The following is an 18,734-nucleotide window of genomic DNA, read 5'->3' as shown; positions in this document are numbered from 1 at the left end:
TTTCCACCTGGTTCACCCCCCCCCCCGGCTTCCACTGCGTTGTGCGTCTCGCAATTATTCCTACGTTCAGTACAAAACCTGAACACTTCCAGTTTTGTGGAAATCCAGGGAAGACTGAAAAGGGACAGTCTTTAAAGACGATTTCCAGAAGCATTGTTCAAAAAAGCCATATCCACTTTCTGCGAAGTCCGCTGCTTAAGAGTGGCGCCGTTCTTGGACGGAACTGCCAATAAATCCGTGCGATTTTCCATCGACCCACCCGCACGGCGGGATCAGTTTGGCACAGCAAGTATGTACAACCAGGGTGCTTAACACCTCCCCGCCCGCTCCCCCCCCCCCCCGTGCAATGGAATCCGATCAGGAGTGGAGCGTGCCAGAGACGAGAAGTCGTGCTCCTCGTTCCCCTTCAGAAATCTGACGGCCAATCTTTATCTCATCCCAGGCAGGAAGCGGGGTCGGCCGAAGGTATTGCTGTAAATGGGGGGGGGGGGGGGAGAAGACGGACAGGGGGGGCAAGTGACGTGGGGGGTGGAGGCGTGATTGGGAAAGGAGGATGTGGGCTGGGGAGGTTATAAAAGGGCCGAGCCCGGCAAGCTGAGCGCCCTTCGGATACTACCTTTTGCTTTCGATCCGCTCCGTCTGCGGAGGAGGGAAGGCGAGAGCGAGAGGAGGGAAAGTTCCTATTCCGCGGCGCCGGGGCTTGCCGGACCTTGGGCGAGAGAGGGAGCAGGACTCACTTCGGAGCAGCTAGTTTCCTCCTTGCAGCGATCGGCGTGCTTCGGATGGGCGGCATGTTTGGTTGGGGGCTTTCTGGAGCCGTGCTGGGCGGGCTGCTGAACTGCTGGCTCCTTCTGGCAGGTAAGTGCTGCTGGCGGCGGACCGGCAAGTCCCTTCTCTGCCCGGGCGCCGCTCCATCCTTTACGCCTTTCTGGATCCTGCGGACGGGGATCTGAGAGGAATCGGGCTTTAGGACAACGCACAAGAGAAAGGGGCTCTCGGGGTTTGCCAGGCTCCAGCCAGCGTGTCCCTGTTCCGGCTCCCTCCAAGGCTGGCGTAGCGCAGCGCGCGGGCGCGCTTACCTTGTGGCACCTTGCGCTCGCTTCTCTAAAATGCGCCCGGTTTTTAAGCGACGGGTCATCATTGCCATCGCAGAAACGAGAGCGGGGCGTTGGAAACCTGTCAGGAAGGGCATCCTCCTTCATCTGAACAAGGCTTTCCCCCCAGAACCAGCTTCTTGGATTTTGATTGTCAGGCCAGGCTGCTCCGCATTTGCCGCCGCCGCCGACTAGTTGTAATCTGGAAAAAGTAATCGCTTCCAAAATTGGCCACGCGGAATGGGGTCGGAATGAACGCTCCAGTCCTCTGGGATCAGGTCATCCTCTCGGCACTGAGGCTTCTCCAGGAAGCTTCCTATGGGCTTTCCCCAACCGCACCATTTGTATGGGGATGCGCGTTCCACCCCCTCCCAGTGGGCGAGCGGCCCTTCCATATACCCCTCTCTGCAACCAGCTGCTTGGGCTTTCCACGTGGATTTTTCGAAGGGTGCTCCCTTCTTAAAGCAATTAATAGCCCTCTCCAGTATTCCACTAGTGCATGCCCACTCCTCCCTCCCTTCTCTCTCTCCTAATGTGGATATAGTAGGAGCAGCTTGTAACTTCTGCTCTGATGGTCCCAGCCTTGCACTGCGGCTGGGAAAAGAATTCGCATTCTGACCATCCGCCTTTCAAAGACGCTGAGCTAAAATGCCTGGTGTGGCACCAAATCCGAGAGCTTCTTATTGGTAGGAAAATGCCAGGTGAACAAAACAAAGCAGAACTGGCTGGGAGACTGGAGAATCCAAAGCTCTTCCCGTAGAAAGTGACATTCGTTTTCCTTCCTGACATGGGCTGGGATGCTGGAAGCTAAGGGCCGGCGCGATCCAGGCATGGGCTGTTGTCTATAAAAAGGAGTACCAGGGCTGGAATTTTATGCACGCATGAGTTTCTGCATGTATGTGATTGTCGTGGGACTTGATGCTGAATTAAAAGGGTGATGACTTTTCCCCTCTTCTGTGCCAACCCAGCGAAGTGTTTTCTTAATTCTAAGCCTAGTGTCTTGAAGGGCGGAACTGTCCTGGGTGCTCTAAAGGACTAACTCCCGGTTAACCTATACATTAAAGCTATCTTCAATTTAAAGTACTTAACAATTGCATTTTGCAGTTATGTGGAGATTGGCAATGTGGCTGAGAAACTGACCTGCGGGATCTCATCATCACTGATTTGGTTTGGATTAGAAATATGCTGCTGACAGCACCGCTTTCCTTTTAAGTTTAAACTTGGAAATCAGGCTGCTTTGTTGGGAGCAGGGAGCACTGACATCAGAGCGGTTTTCTTACAAATAAAGCGATTAAGAGAGTGGTAGCATTTATATGGTATTTTTCGGTATTCAGATATGCAACCCAGTTCAACAGAAGTATTTCACTGGTTGAAATGGAGCTTGCTTTCAAGAAACTGGGATAAAGTCTACAGTCATGTGCACACTTATCTGAGAGCCAGTGCAATAGTAAGTGTGTTTTCACAAGTGACATATTTGTGTGTGTTTGCACGCACACACAGAGTTAAATTGTGTCTTCAGTTCTTTTGCTTCAATAAAACTTACATTGACTAGGATGTACATTGAATTGAAAAAACTCACTTCTGATTTGTATCTGGCATGGGCAAAATTCACATTGGCGTAAGTAGTGTAAGAAAAGTTCAAAGATGCTACTTAATGTCATATACGAAAATGGCTGTAGTTTGGAACATGTTGCTGGTGAAGGCTATTAATGTGGGAAAGGAATCAGATAATTTTAAACAGGATGTAGGATCTATTTATGAGTTAGAGGTGTTGGAAACACAAATAAGCATCACTTACAAAAACTGTCCTTAATCTCATAGCTAGTGGACATTTCTTCTTTCTGATTTTTATCCAATAAGCAGCTTGTGGCTCCTTAATGTGCTTGTGACAGTTAATGGGTGGATGATCATACACAGTGCTATTCTATGTCTGATTGACAAAAGTTGCTGAAATCCATAGATAGATAGATATGCTAAAATGATTCAGTGTTATAGAAGCAAAGAGTGAACAGAACATAAAACAGGCACCACACTTAAGTCTGTAGTGTCCTGCATTGTTGAGAGTATTATTAGCAAGCAAAATCTTAATATGTGATAAATAAGTGTTTAAGAACACATGAACCTACTGGATCAGGCCAACGACCCGTCTAGTCCTGCACCCCATTCACACAATGGGCAAACAGTTGCCTATGGAAAGTCTGAAAGCAAGATCTGAGTGCAATAGCACTTGGGATTCCTAGCATTCAAAGGCATACTGCCTCCGACAGAGGAAGCAGAACATAACCATTGTGACCAGTGGCCATTAGAAATATGGATATTCAGTTTTATCAAGATGATGCAATTGGTTGTGAACTGAATATATATTTAGTGGCCAATCCAGACTTGCTGCTAGGCATTGTGTTTAGAGGCAATGTAAGCATATTTGTGAGCATCACACTAAGTTGTCCATAAGAACTTGTATTGAGTTTCCTTTCTTGGATCCAAACTGCATAGAGACATTGGAGCAGATTTATAGAAGTTCAGAAGGTTTTCTGTGGGTTGCACAATTCTAAGAACAATCGAAATAAAGCGATAAAACTTACATTCAGGACAATGTACTGCGTGTTTCAAAGAGTTAAACCAACATTTTAAACCAGTTCAGGAAGACGATTTGGGTTAAACAGGATTTAGGCTGCAATTATCTGTATGTTTCCTTAGAACAAGTTCCAGTGGTACCTCGGGTTACAGATGCTTCAGGTTACAGACGCATCAGGTTACAGCCTCCGCTAACCCAGAAATAGTACCTCGGGTTAAGAACTTTGCTTCAGGATGAGAACAGAAATCGCTCGGCAGCAGCAGGAGGTCCCATTAGCTAAAGTGGTACCTCAGGTTAAGAACAGTTTCAGGTTAAGAACGGACCTCCAGAACGAATTAAGTTCTTAACCTGAGGTACCACAGTATTTCCAACAATATTATACAGGGTTGGCACTGATATACTTTTTCAGATTTCCCAGTCTTGGCCTTAGTGTCATCAAGTGTTATTTGAAAAACTTCTTTTTTTCAAGTACCAGGCTTGTTTTTCCCTATGTATTTCAAGTGTCTGAGTACTCTTATTTATGTTGTAGCTCCTCTCCATAGCATTAGTCAGGGCATCTCAAGTGGAAGTTTGTGTTCAGCAACCAATGTGGATTCCTGTGCAAGGCAAGCAGATCAGAGATGGAGATTTTGTCATTTGCTGCTAAATAGAAGAGTAAATCTGCCCAACACAATAGAAGGGTAGATTGCTTGGGGTTGCTCTACTGTCCCTTAAAATGAATATTTACTATTTAAGTAGCATCATCATTTATGTAGTAATAAAGTCAGATTAATTTGGAGGAACAGAAATGGGTGGTGGATCTAGAGAAGCAAAGGTCACAAAGATATAAGAGCAGTAATATAATCAGGGCAGGACTTTGGGGCAGAAGTCCAGGGCCCTCTCAGCAAAATGAGCAGGCTGGTTTACTACATGTAGAAGTTTACTACTTGAGAGGCAAGTACACAGTACACAGACCATGTAAGCACCATTGTATGAGAACAAAATATTGGGGGAAATAAGACCAGTTTATGCTGGATCTGGAAGTGTGCATAGGAGTCAGTGTAACACTCAAATATCCTTTCCATGGTACTCCTACACTTGGAAGACTTTTCTGTAATTGCAGTAGCTAGGAAATGCAATAAGTAGGCCAAAGGAAATAAAACTGGTACTCATAAGTGTTCAGTTTACTTTAGAATTTTAATTAGTGGCAAAATCTGGGGTTTGTATTTGTACACTTTCTTGAATGACAGCAAATACTCAACAGCAAATAGCTTCCTGTGGCACTGCATGCTATAAAGACAAGCAGCTGCTGGTGATGAGGCAGTAGTGGTTAACTATGCTGTGTTCACACCATAGGTACTGGTATAGTATCAGTGACCTTTCAAAACCATCCTTGACCGTTTTGCACATTTTATGTGAGGTGCTGGATACTACACATTTCCTCATATTAATGTATTTATGGACAGACTATGGTAGCAAAGGAAGTAAGTGAGATTGAAGGAGCTGAGGGTATAAAAGCACAACTAAGGCTTCGGTTGACAGACCTTATCTTCAGAGTACAATGAAAAGGTTTGTTTCTTTAAACTAAGGAAATATAGAGAAGACCAGAAATATTCCTACAAATAATATTTTTAAGAATTGTGGAGGTTTTGTCACTTCCTCTAGAGAAAGTCAGACAATGGTGAGTGTATTTGCCCCACAGAATTCAATGGGGTTGACTGTCATTTCCTCTTCCTCCTTCTTTCTTTGAGGGTGCATGTGTCTAGGGATCTCTGTGTCACTTGAGAATTCGCATTACTTTGTCAATCAAGTGCTTCAGCTCAGTGGTAGAGCATTTGCTTTCCATGCGGAAGGTTCCATGTCCGATTCCCAGCATCTCCACACAGAGCTGGGAATGCCTGCTCTCGGAAATCTAGAAAACTTCTGCCAGTCAGTGTATATCAGGGACTCCCAAGCCATAGACTGTGGACTACCAGTGGACCACGAACTTCATTCAAGTGGTCTGCATCATGTCTGTAAAAATACAATTTTAAATCATTCATGATCTAGTACAGTGCCTTACCATTGCTACAACAGGGCAAAAAACCAGAAACGTTCAAGTGATCCATGGGAGAGAGAAAAGGTTTAGGAACCACTGACAGTACTGAGCTATTTGTACCAATAAAGCAGCCCCCTTAAGCTTCCTATATTTTTAATAATTCCTAGGATTTTTCGGGGAAGTGAAGCCATGCCAATTGAAGTGATATAAATTTGACAGAGTTATAGTGTAATTATGCCCTATGTCTTCATTGAGCCATTTCTCAGCTGTTGCTTGAACTGCACTCAGATGAGCTTAACAGAACAATCCATAGAATAGGAAGCCAGCATAATTTACGTCAGGGTAAGTACTGCCAGTGCAATTTACCCCTATTCCAAACTCCCATTTTGCCAATGTAACTTTTGCTGGGTTGCTAGATCACATGACTGAGCTGAAAGGAGTTTGGAATTGGGTATATCTCCTCCTGCCCTATCACATCCCCACCACACACCCCAGAACATCCCCTTTGAAATATACTCGGAGTCAAGCGAGAAGCTGCTGTCGGTTGCCATTCTGAGCTCCTTGGGGCCCGGAGCTGAAGCCTGGATACACAGTGCGAGGCAGCGGTGTGTGGCGGTCAGCTCAGCGGGATCCCATCCTTGTCGCCAGTGAAATATACTTGGAGTCGAGAGAGGATTTCATGCTCTTTATTCAGCTCATAGTGGTGAGGAGGAATGGAAGTTCCCCCAAAATGTCTGCTTTATATACATTAATTACAGAATGGGCCCCACGTGATTGGCTACTTCCGGGATTGACCTGTAGGCCAATCAGGTTGCGGATTCACTTCCACTTGGAGCTGGATTGGGTGGCTCCTGTGGACCAGTCAGACTGCTGCATTCTGGACCCTATTGTTCTAGGACCAATCAGACTGCTGCCTTTTGGATCCTATTCAACTCAGTACATAGCACCTTTTATGGGATTTACCCTGCCTCAGCTGAGTTGTGATGGAAGACTTACACAGTGTATCTGTGGCTGAGCCAGGACGAAAGACTTCAGCAGGAGATTTGCTTATTCCAAACCTCCAACTGATTTTGAATTTTGGATTTCTCCCTAAAAGGAAGCACTGTGCCAGATTATAGACTATACGTTCATCATTTCTATTATTATTTATATGCAGCCTGTTGGCATATTAATAATAAATAAACAATAAAAGCATAAAACAGTAAAATGACAAAATACTTGCCCATCACTTTGGATATGTGTTTATGAGCTGCATTCATACCATCACCACAAACACAGTTTCCCAGCATTCTAATCTCACTTGAAATGCAGGCTTTATATTTAATCCAGGGCTGGCCCACTCATGAGGTGACTGCCTCAGGTGACAGGATCCACAGGAGCAGCAGATCCCAGTGCAGATTTTTATTGCCCCTTTGTTCCTGTTGTCAATCTTCACTCTTCCCTAGTGAGGAAAGGGGAGACATTTTGTGGCTCATCTAGGGTGCCAAAGTGTTTTGGGCTGGCTCTGATTTAAACAACAGATTTTTTTCAAGTCATCCACAGAACCTCATATGATTAATTGATTGCATTTTATTTAACCAGGTTGCAGTCCTGCCATCCACCTGTCTCCTCTCTCTCCAAGCTTCAGTGGGTGAGCTTACCATTCAGCAAGAGCAAATCACATCAGCTAAGAATGCAACTACCTGCACAATATTAAGCCATTCAATGGGATGTTTATTACCTTTTGAACATTCCTGTATACTCCCACTGAGTTCTGTATACCAGTTCTCATCCTGATACTTAAAATAAATGAGCCTTTTTGCGAGAAAAAAACTTAGAATGGTGGAAATTAGAGATTCCTATTAAGAGATGTTGATCACCCTCCTACCTGTGTAAGAAGCATTTCTTAATGTATACAATATATACTCCAGTAGCGCTGGTTTGATTGAATTGCCCACTTTGGCTAGCAGGTAATCGTAAAAAAAATAATGTAAGGCATGTTTAATGAGCCTTAAAAACTTCATGGAAATGATTTGTAATAGAGATCTTCATTGCCCACTGAAGAAAAGTTAGATTCATTAGGTTTTAAGCTCTGTGTCTACTGCTGTTTGAAAAGATAAATACATTATTCTCATTAATGACTTCAGTAAAGGTTACTCAGTGTATTAATGGGGTGTCTGTTCTAAATGGTTTTAAAAAATTGACCAGGGCCTCCCTATGGAGAGATGAATACTTGCCTGAGGCAGTAACATGGTGCAACAATTAAGTGAAGAGCCAAAAGTCTGTGGCTTCAATATAGTTATGTACCCGTCTTTTCAGATTACTAAGCAAAAGCAAAATATGATATTCCTCCTAGGTAGAAATGAGTTGCTGTTTGTTGTATGGTTACGGTGTGAATTCTAAGCACACCAAGAAACTTTTAGCTGCCACAAGACTCTGGTCTTTTTGTAGGTCCATCCATGAGGCAAGCTAAGCAGTGGTGCAGTTGTGTCATTTTAAACTTTGTATGTCATTTAGGAAGCCTATTTATATGGTAATGTGTATAACTGTACTTACTTCAGAAGGTGGTAAACCAGCCTTGTGGCATTTGGGGGCCCTCCTGAATAGGGTCCTAGACCTCTGCCCCCAAGTTTTGTTCTGATGGCACCACTGAAGCTGGGAGTTATTCATTCTTTGGAAACCGTCTACCAACCTAGGGAAATGGGATGGTAGTGCTTTGTTTACAGTGCTTCGTTTACTACATGGTTGGAGACTACAATCTACAGCCTTTTCTCCTAGTTGGTACTAAGTTCTGATCATACTGTACTTGTTAGTCCCTTCCCACCTATTGTCTATGTCAGTGAATTGTGATAGAATAAATCAATGCTACAAAGCCCCTTCCCCTAGTTTCCCAATGATAATGAGTGGATAGCTTCAGTGAAAGATCATGAACACAAATTAATGCAGATATAAAATAGAGCATATTTGAGTGTTGACTCTGTGTAGGGGGTGGGGAAGCAGCTACAGCTCTCTGAAGTGTTTCTAATATGTTGAGAACACTTGTATATGTTTTAAAGTCAATTCTGTATTAATTAAGAATGAATCAAAGCCCATTTTAAGGGCTTTCTTGAATTGATATATTGTAGCAAAATTCATCACAATCAGCCAGCAGGTGTATTTATTTCCAAATTTACCTTTTAGCTACTGTTACTGAACAGTAATTAAAAGGAAGCCGCTACTTAATATTTTATTAGGTTTATTTTAACATAGTTCAATAAACATGCACAGGATTCAGGTGTAAATAATTTAAAATATGTGTGGCTATATCTTTCTGTGTCTGTGTATACAGGTGTTTGACTCTGTTTTTAAAGGACATGGGGACCTCCAGACTTTCAGTGTTTGGGGATGGGATTCAGTCATGCTGATTCAGGATGTGCAGTTAAAGTTGATTTGATTTTCTTGTGCAACAAACTTGCTTCTCAGACCTTTTGTGATAAGGAAAGTGATGGGGAAATACCTTTGAATGTGTGGGATAACAATTGCAACATTGTATAATTTTCCTCCCAACAAATCCAAGTGAATGCTCAGTAAACAACTGGCCTTGTTTAACCTCCCTGCAAACTTGGGCAAACAAATCAGAATGAATGATCAATAAAGAAGTTATCTGGAAGTGACCATGGTGGTAGTAATTTGTATGTCAAATTTCAAAGGATCTTGCTCTAGTTAGTCAAAGATGTAAAAGTAACTTTAAAATGCCTTGACCCATTGGATGGGGAAAATCAATGGCACTTAGCCATTGGTGTGTGCTACTCCATGCAAAAGAGATCTGCCAAGGAGAAACTACCGTATTTAGCCTTGGCTGAATAATTAACTCACATTCAGATACCTGGGAAGATTGTGCTATGGCTCACAAACACACTTTACAGAAAGGCACCTCCCCTTTTAGAAGCTGCTTTGCCTTCATTACACAGGAATCCAAATCTGCTATTTATCTAAAGCACACACAATTCCATTGGCCCTTCTTTCCTGTCATATTTTCTTTTAATCACAACAACAACAACAACAACATTAAATTAAATTAAATTAAAAAGTGAACACTTTTGTCAACACTGTGGCAAAGTTATGCCGGACAGCTTTAAACACATGTCAGGATATTGTAATATTGTTAATTGTTTACAGAAGTTTTATAGGAAGTGATTTATAAATGGAATAAATTAAATAAATAAAAATATTCAAATGAGCATTTGCCTTGTTCATTTGCTATATTCCACCCACACTCTGTGCTCTTTTTCCAGCCCCATCTCTCTGGCACTTCCCTATCATTCTCAGGTCCTTTTCACTGTCAAGCATACACCTCCCCCTTCCTCCTGCTTACACACCCAACTTCATATTGCTTTTGCCTGCTTCTATTCCTGTCCTAAATACTGTACCCTAAGCCCTTCTCCTCTCACACACTTTTACACACAATCTCCTTCCTTATCAGTGGCAGACCTTGGGATCTCAAAATTTGGCACCCCCTCCCCACCTCTTGGCTTCCGTTCTACATCATAGTAGTGTCAGCTCCTGTGTCTCCCCAAGGCTTTGCACCCAGTGCAACCGAACAGGTCATGTTCCCCTAAATCTTCCTCTGTCCTAATGCTGGTACATCTGCATTGCAAACCATAGCGGCTGTGCTCAATCAGCTTAACTGGATATAGTTGTGCTCCTACCGTACTGCAACTTGAGCTCAGCCTGCAAAAGGGAGAATCACTTGCAGAAGGCACAGATTCAGTCTTCTGATTTTGCCTTAGGACTTTGCCTTATGACTTAGTTGCTGTTGTGAAACCGAGAAGGGGTTTCTCCAGAGGAGCTTTGTAATACTGTAGTCTCGAACCCGGTGCTGCCAGCCTGATACTGGCCAGCTAGATGCTCTCCCTCTTGTGGACTGTATTGCATATCATCCAGTTGCTTGCTTTAGAAGCCAGAGGGGTGGGTGGAGGAACTTGCAATCCACCCTTTACCTTCCTGGAACACGTGGCTAAGGAATAAATTAAATGGGATTGCAGCGCTTTAGAGAAGTGCTTAAGTGCTTAAGAGTTATTTGTCAACAATGGCATTATATTTCTATTCTCTTGTGGTCTTGCTGAAGAAGGAGAGAAGAGAGGAAAAACTTGATCCTGAAGCTTGAACATAGCTAAGCTATGGCTTAGCTTTCCTTGCCAACCAGGTATAAGAATGATTAGTGAACAGAAGGGGAAGCATCTTTTGTTTTCAACATGTTATCTTATTGCTTTTCTCTTTTCTCTTTTCTCTCTTTTCTCATCCATGTCCCATCCCTACCCTGCTCCGTTCCAACCCTTCTGCTGCTTCTCTTGATACCTCACTGATTCTGCCTTCATAGGAAGATTAACCCCATTACCTATTGTTTGAGAGTGATAGGCTGTTATTGGGTGAATTCCTGCAGTCATTATTGACGCAAACATTCAGGTTAAACCATAAGCAGCCTGATTATAAGCTGTGTAAAATGAATCTAAACACTGTATTGATTGTAGTGGACTTTAAAAAATCAAGCCCTACACTGAATAACTTAAGAATTTTGTCCCATGTGCATTTCAGTCTGACATATTCTTCAAAGCTGTCTTAACATCTGAGAGTTTCATGACGTTATTTTTTTCCATGTCTCATAAAATAAAAATGTATATCTGCTGCATACTGAATGAGTAACTTTGCAAGTTACTATACATAATAAATTAGTTTGATTATCATGTGGATTTAAAAATCTGAATGTAGAATATAATGAAATAATGAATGTTGAGTTAGTATGACTGACAAGTTTGCTCCACAAGCCCTCTTAAAAAGAAAGTAGCTTAAGAGAACACTTAAAAGCATTGTCAATAATGGCATTGTATTTACCAGAGTGAATATAGATATAGATACATAGTGTATGGGGTGTTAGAGGAGGGTAGAGCCTCTGGTGCAGGACACATGTTCCTTCGAGGGTACTTTGTCCCCCTGTCCCTGCCTTGCATTTAGTTCTCACCTGTAGGTCCTAGTTCTCACCTGTGGCTGCTTGAGGTGCTGTGCCTGAATGAATGTTTATGTTTTGACATTAATCTGCATAGTATTATCTCTTGAACCATGTACACCACCTTAGACCCTTGGAAGATAAAGGTGGTATATTTTTGTAATGAAGAAATAAATAAATTCTGGGTGAACAGAGATGGTCATTACCATGCCAAAAAATTGTAAATTTACTGAAATATAGATTACAGTTAACAGTAATCTGTAACATTCAACCACATAATGAGGCAGATTTTGTCACATCCTTTCAACTGATCAGAACAATAGAATACCAGGTGAATATACAATATAGCTAATCAGGTGGCTGATTGCTACTAATTTGCAGGTCCAGATCCACTGTGCCTGCGGTTTACTTTTACAAAGCCATTCAAGCAATTGCATGTATGGCATCCCAGCTAATTTGGCTCTGTTGTGAAAACACTGAAGCCCTTTTAGATAAAAACATATTAATTTGAATAGATACAAAGCCCATCAGTTTTTCCACCAGTTTTAATAATCTGGATTTTCCTTGTTTTCTAGGCTCTAGTTCGGGGTCCAGTTGGAAAGGTCCAAAGCTAAATATAACAGGAACACAGCATGTCATACAAGAAGGAGATACTTTAAGCATCATGTGCAGGTAATCATCCAGGGTGCACCTTTTATGAATTTGGTCTGTGGTTAATAGGTTTTCTTTCTAGTTTGTTTTTCTAGTTGGTTGCAAGAAGGAATTATTGTTGGAAGAAATATAGAAAGCTTCCTTATACCGAGTCAGACTCATTGGTCTATTTAGCTCAGTATTGTCTGCACCAGGCATAGGCAAATTCAGCCCTCCAGATGTTTTGGGACTACAACTCCCATGATCCCTAGCTAACAGGACCAGTGTACAGAGATGATGGGAATTGTAGTCCCAGAACATCTGGAGGGCCAAGTTTGCCTATGCCTGGCTCTGTACTGATTTTCAGTGGTTCTTTTCAAATTGAATGGGGGACTGAGTGTTGAGATTCCTGTATTGCAGGGAGTTGGACTAAATGACCCTCAGAGATTTTCCAACTGTACAATTCTATGATTCCAAGATTTCCAACAGAGGCCTCTCCCAGTCTTAGCTGGAGATGCTGGGGATTGAACCTGGCGTCTTCTGCATGGAAAGCAGCTATTTAATAGTTCTTCATTTTCTTTTGTTTTTATTTATGATGTTGCTTTTAGAAAACAATATTAAGGGGAGCACAAGAAATTACTAGATGCCATATGATTAAGGCTTGGGAATTGGTGCCATATAGTGATAGCCAAACATAATTGTTTTGTTTGTTTATGCTTTTGCTTTCTTATCTGCATTTGCAGTGGGGAAGTGGCTCATTCATGGTCTCTGCCTGAAAGTCTAAGCAAGGACAGCGAACGACTGAATATAATTCCATATAGTTGTGGAAAGAACAGCAAACAGTTCTGTAGTAGCCTGACTTTGAACAAAGCTCAAGCAAGTGATACAGGATATTATAGCTGCAAGTATACATCTTCAAGTGCTGTGAAGAAGAAGACAGTATCAACAATATATGTATTTATTAATGGTAAGATCCCAATTATCTTTTCCTTCTTATTAAAAAAATACTTCTCTGAAATGCTAAATTTGCATTATTACTTAAGCAAAGGGATCTACATCTAAATGAGCATGTTATCATCAATGGAACATCTGGGTACATTGAAACCACTTGGGGTTGTTGTGTTGCAGTGTGTTTGAAGTTGTGGGGCCAAAACAGACATGAACCAGGAGATTTGTAATTGGATTTCCAGCCTTTTCTGGTTTTATTTGCTTTTTGAACGGGTGGTTGACCTGTGGGCTGCCCAACAAAAAGTTTTTTTGTGACCCACAAAGACTCTCTTTCTATTTCTATGTATATTCACTGCTCCAATGGGTCCTCCACTGTCATGCCTTGATGCCTCAGCCTTTTGTGTACTACACATTTTTTTCCAATTTTAAATAAAGGGGGGTGGGAATTGGCCACTCCTGTGGGCCCTGTGGTGTGATCCTATGATATGCTGTGATTTTTATTCCCCTCTGCCCACCCCTATTTCTCCTTTTCAAAATAAAATTTGCCATGCCTACTTTACACCTTCACCACACCCACTTATACATTTTGTTTATACCCACTTTGACATGTGTCTGTTGGAGGGTTAGCCATGGATCAGTGCAGTGCTTGGCCTGCAAAAGGTTAGCCACCCCTGTTCTAGAACAGACTTGAAATGAATGTGTATGTGTGGGTGGAAGGGTTCTATATCATCTTCCACAGTGCCACTGCCCCCAGACCAAGTTGGATCCCTTTCAGAGGTTTTCAGATTTGAAAAAGGCATTGGGAGATTCAGTCACAGATCTCCTATGTCAAATGTAGTTTGGCTACCATGGGAATGCAATTCAAAATGGAAAATAGAGTTAACATTTTATCTACCAGCCTAAGAAAAAACAAAGAACAGGAAAGACTTGGGGCATGTGGAGTTTTGCATGCTTTATCTGAAAGGAAGCGGACCAGAAATGTGTCTATTAAATGATTAGAATATGGCATGAACCATATCTTACAGTATCAAATATATATATTGAGTAATATCCTTATTGTTGCTAGGTGTGTGCGTTTTTAGGCAAAAGGTGTGAAATGCCACCCCATTGCCAGAAAAAGCACTGGAATGTCAAAGAACAATGTAATTGACTTTTAGGAAATTAATTTTTTACTATCAGGTTAGTGCTTGAGTCACATCCATTAACCTGTTATAGTGCTTGGCCACAATCCTGATTATTGTGACTGCTTGGTTTTCCTACTGTCACCAGTGGGAAAGAGAAATACTGTATGTGATCTTTCACAGGGTGCATAAGAGGGTGTTCATGTATTTCTCTTTCCGTGGATGATAGTGTACCATTTCAGAATCATGGATGTTGGCTACATTTCATAGATTAACTTGCATATTTCTCTCATACATATTTTGGGAGTGTCCTCTCCCCCAGCATCTTAATAAAAATGAATATTAATATTTGATTAATGAGTAACATAAAATAAAGATTCTTGACTGCCTACAGCGTGCCCATCTGATTGATAAAGACTTTAAAACGGAATATTAATTTTGCACCTTTCATGTGAACCAAATCCACTTTGAAATCTTTGTTACAAAAGTTTGCTTGGCCTGAGGACACAGCTGTATTTTACAAGCAGTTTTACAATTAGAAATAATGAGACAAGACTCCAGATAAATGGGTTTCAACTAGGGCCACATTTTATTTCATTCATTTCATTACGGTGGCTCGAAACTAACTTTTAAAGGCTAGGTTTAGGATACTAACTCTTAACTCACTTATAGGATTACTTGAATTGGGTGAGCCACCTTTCCTCAGTGGGAGGGGCATTACCCTTTTCCTTGAATCGCACCCATTCAGGTGAATAGGTTGGCCTTCCTGAGCCCCCTCTTCCTCGTGTCCCACAGCTCTGGTAAGGTAAGGCAGGTTAGCCTCAAAGGTGCACTGTATCCTGCACACAAGTTCAACAAGTCCTGAATGGCAAGACTCAGGAAAGCCAATCACCCTCAAAGTGCCAAAGGATCTAAACTCATCTGTACTTGTTCAACTTACCACACTGCCCTTTCAAAATATCACAGACTTACCGGTAGCTTAATTAATGACATAGATTCACTCAACCACATCCCTCCCTCTTGCATACAGTACAATAACTGTTTACCTTAATACATATTAAATAAAACTCTTGAGTTTAATATTATATAGGAGGCAGAGTTCTTAATTGTAACATCCAAGTTTGAACATCGAGAATTTCCTTTCTTTTCTATACAAGTGAGTTCTATCTCCTTCTAAATGAAATAATTTACCCCTGGGGTTAATATTTTATATCCCTTATAGCCATGTTTTAAGATGGAAAGGAAAGTGAAATTAAATAAAGGTTATGAAAAGCCTTCAGACAAATAATTAAAAAGATGCTGTCCTAGAAAATGTGATGCATATTCCTTTTAATCAAAGGTAGGAGAACATTTGGAAGGCTTTAGGCTGCAAACAGGGCCCTGGGCTCACAACAAGAGTGGAACTCCCTGATGATGTCAAGAAGAGTGCTGAATTGGCTGATATACCTGAAAGTTTATGATAGGGACTATGACAATCCTCTGCCTAGAGCCTGAAAATCTAATAGTTACTTAATTGGAAGATGTATTATCCATCAAAATGCTCCCTATCTTACTTTCTTTTTATCTCCAGTTTCTTACAGTTCAGTTTCTTGCCTCTTTGCTCCTTCTCCTACCACTCTGATTTAGTGAACAACATATACTAATTTACTCACCTGGGAAGTGGGAGGGTCAGTAACCTGTGAGCAACAGAGGGAAAGTGATTTATTTGTACTAAAAAGCACACAAAATTAATAAACAGTCTGTAAACTTATGGTTCTTTGGAGGTTGTCTCAAGGGCCATAGGATTCTTTGGGTCTGCCTGTCCAAGGGTGGAGAGAGGGGCCTGCCCTTGGAGAGGGAGTTCTGACCTTGTATGCCTCTTCTGTGAGAGTATAGAAAGGTCCACAGCCCATGCCTGCCCAGTGTCAGAGCTCTGGAGAGGGCAAAATCAATGCATGGTGGAGGTATGTAGGCAAAGGCTGGAGGTCTACAGGATTCAAAGCATGCCCATCCCATGATCTGACTCCAGCACTGGTGGCAAAGTTTGCCAGATCTGGAGCTGGTGTAATTTATTTCACTCCCACTGGAATTTAAAAAAAATCCAGAAGAAAAAAGAAAAGAAAAATGTGTTGCATCCCTTCAACATTGCCTCTGCTCTTCTTCCCTCAAAGTTTTTGAGTACAGTACTCTGTTATTTTTAATTTTATTTGGTAATAAAGAAAGCTACAGATATATTAACATGGGATTATCTGGAAGGTTGTTTGTGTTTAAATGTGTAGCTGTGACTTGTAAGCGGAAGGAAAAATTACTTTTGAATATATACAGTTATTAGTATTGTCTGAGAAAGACAATGCCATTCAGTGGCCCATGACTGTCACCTCAAGTGTGGAACTGGTGACATGAACGTATCCGTTAAAGTTAGAATGTTCTTTACATATTGTACTGGTTTCCTGTCACTCTTTAAAAGGGATGCAAGGCTCAAGATGACTCCCCTCCCCCCACTAGTACATTATTGGCATCAGCCAGTGGTGACACTGTGTCTGCAGACACTACGGTCAATCTTTAGGGCAGCTCTTCCTCATACTTAAAATGGCCTGCAGGTTATACATACAGGAAACTGCTCTGCAAAGTTTGCTGGTTTTGGAGAATAGCTTTTAATTTTGTGACAAGGATGAATGAGTCTCAAGGGAGTAGTAACAAGTAGCATTTCACTGGCGATATGAAGAGCTGGTGACCCCCCCTTTATAACTGTAGCCCCTGCACAGAAAAAAAGTGTTTCTTTTACAACTGTAGAAGCAGGATAACTTTTCATCTTTCCTTGGATCATATTGCAAAGGAAATGTTGTTAGTCTGTTTTGATACTTAGGCAATTTTTTTGTCCTCCTTCTTCTTAAAACAAACAAACAAAGAAGTCCTTGGCAGTCACAATAGCTGCAGAGCAATTAGCAGCCTAAGGCTGCAATCCTATACCCACTAACCTGGGAGTAAGCCCCACTGAAGTCAGCAAAACTTCTAAGTGGTTTACATAAAACAATAGAAAATATTCATTAACAATACTGATAAAGTAAAACATTAGAAACAAATGGACATAGAAATAGAAATGAAATCAGTAGCTTTAAACCTCAAAGACATAATAAAATTGCATGACTGGGTAGGCTTCCCATGTATAGTATTGCATTGTGAGATACCTTATATGGCAGAAGATAGATGAATAGGATATCAAAGCACAGAACAGATTTTCAGAAAAAAATAGTTCTGCAAATATAGTTCCCAGATAAACTCAATGAAAGAAATTAAGTGGAGATGCATATGGTGGATTTCAAAACCCTTGGCTGTAAGGGCTCTGGCTTCAATATATTGAAATGAGTCCTAGTTATGAACATTGTTGCTCAGATGTGGGGGTGGGGGAGGGAATGTGCAAAATAAATTTTTGTGACCTTGTGTGGTGAAGAGTTTGCAACCATTAAACACTTCCCACTGAGTATGTGGCTTGTTCAGGTCTATGCATAGCTTCAGCTACACAGTTTAACACACTGACCTAAATTCCTCAAGCCAGCCCATTTTTCTGGCTGGCAGATATGTCCCATACTGATTTAACAACATGAACCACAATTCAATGGGTGTAAGTGTCCATGACTCTCTATTGGATAATGGTCTTGTTTGCATTTGTGTACTGAAGTCATTTGTTGTGACTTAATTTTTCTGTTATTCTTTTTGCAGACACACAAAGTCCGTTTGTAAAGCTCAACAGAGATCTGCCAGATATGATACGTGTTTTTTATGGAGAAGAACTTATCATCCCGTGCAGAGTTACAGTACCAGATATTCCTGTTACATTAAAAATGGTATTTGGATTTTGCTAAGTAAAACTGGATTGCTTCCTACATCTGTTATACAGTGTTTATGCTAACTTTCTCCAACCTGGTGCCCTCCACATGTTTTGAACTACAACTTCCATTGATCCCCATGTGTTGAGTGCCAAAACATAAGGAGAGGACCAGACTGGGGAAGGCTAATTTATGCAGCTTAGTAATGTTTTTATTTATAGAAGTATAGTAAATGTTTCTACCTCCATTGAAAGAACTAGTGTCAAATTGAAGCAAAATAATTGGCTGTGCAGAATGTAGACAGACTCAAGGAGGACAGCAGAAAGTTGTATTAAGGCATCAAAAAGAGGCGAGCAAGAACCAATTTCTGTGGTGATATTTCATGGGGTGTTTTCGATTGCCACACCCCTCTAGAGGAGGAAATAAATGAACAACAGCCATTCAGCCAGAGGGGGAGTCTATTTGTTTCACAATAATCCAACTGCAACAGTTTACAGAATATAGTTCTAACAGAAGACCTGGGGGAAAATAGTCAAATGCAAATGCACTGGAATCAATTTGAACTCTTATTACACTAAACA

General features: G+C 41.5%; 1 protein-coding gene across 1 annotated transcript in view; it reads left to right on the top strand.

The window, feature by feature from the left end:
• Positions 1 to 589: 589 nt before the first annotated feature.
• FLT1 (fms related receptor tyrosine kinase 1) overlaps positions 590 to 18,734 on the top strand; it is a 110,353-nt gene continuing 92,208 nt past the window's right edge. The window contains exons 1-4 of the mRNA XM_028726398.2: positions 590 to 858; positions 12,224 to 12,320; positions 13,022 to 13,245; positions 18,047 to 18,171. Coding sequence (XP_028582231.2) covers positions 783 to 858; positions 12,224 to 12,320; positions 13,022 to 13,245; positions 18,047 to 18,171 — 522 coding nt within the window. The 5' untranslated portion in view covers positions 590 to 782. The remainder of the gene's footprint in view (positions 859 to 12,223; positions 12,321 to 13,021; positions 13,246 to 18,046; positions 18,172 to 18,734) is intronic.

This window comes from Podarcis muralis, chromosome 4 (genome assembly GCF_964188315.1).
Source record: "Podarcis muralis chromosome 4, rPodMur119.hap1.1, whole genome shotgun sequence".
NCBI lineage: Eukaryota > Metazoa > Chordata > Lepidosauria > Squamata > Lacertidae > Podarcis > Podarcis muralis.
This window is presented reverse-complemented; position numbering and strand designations above follow the sequence as displayed.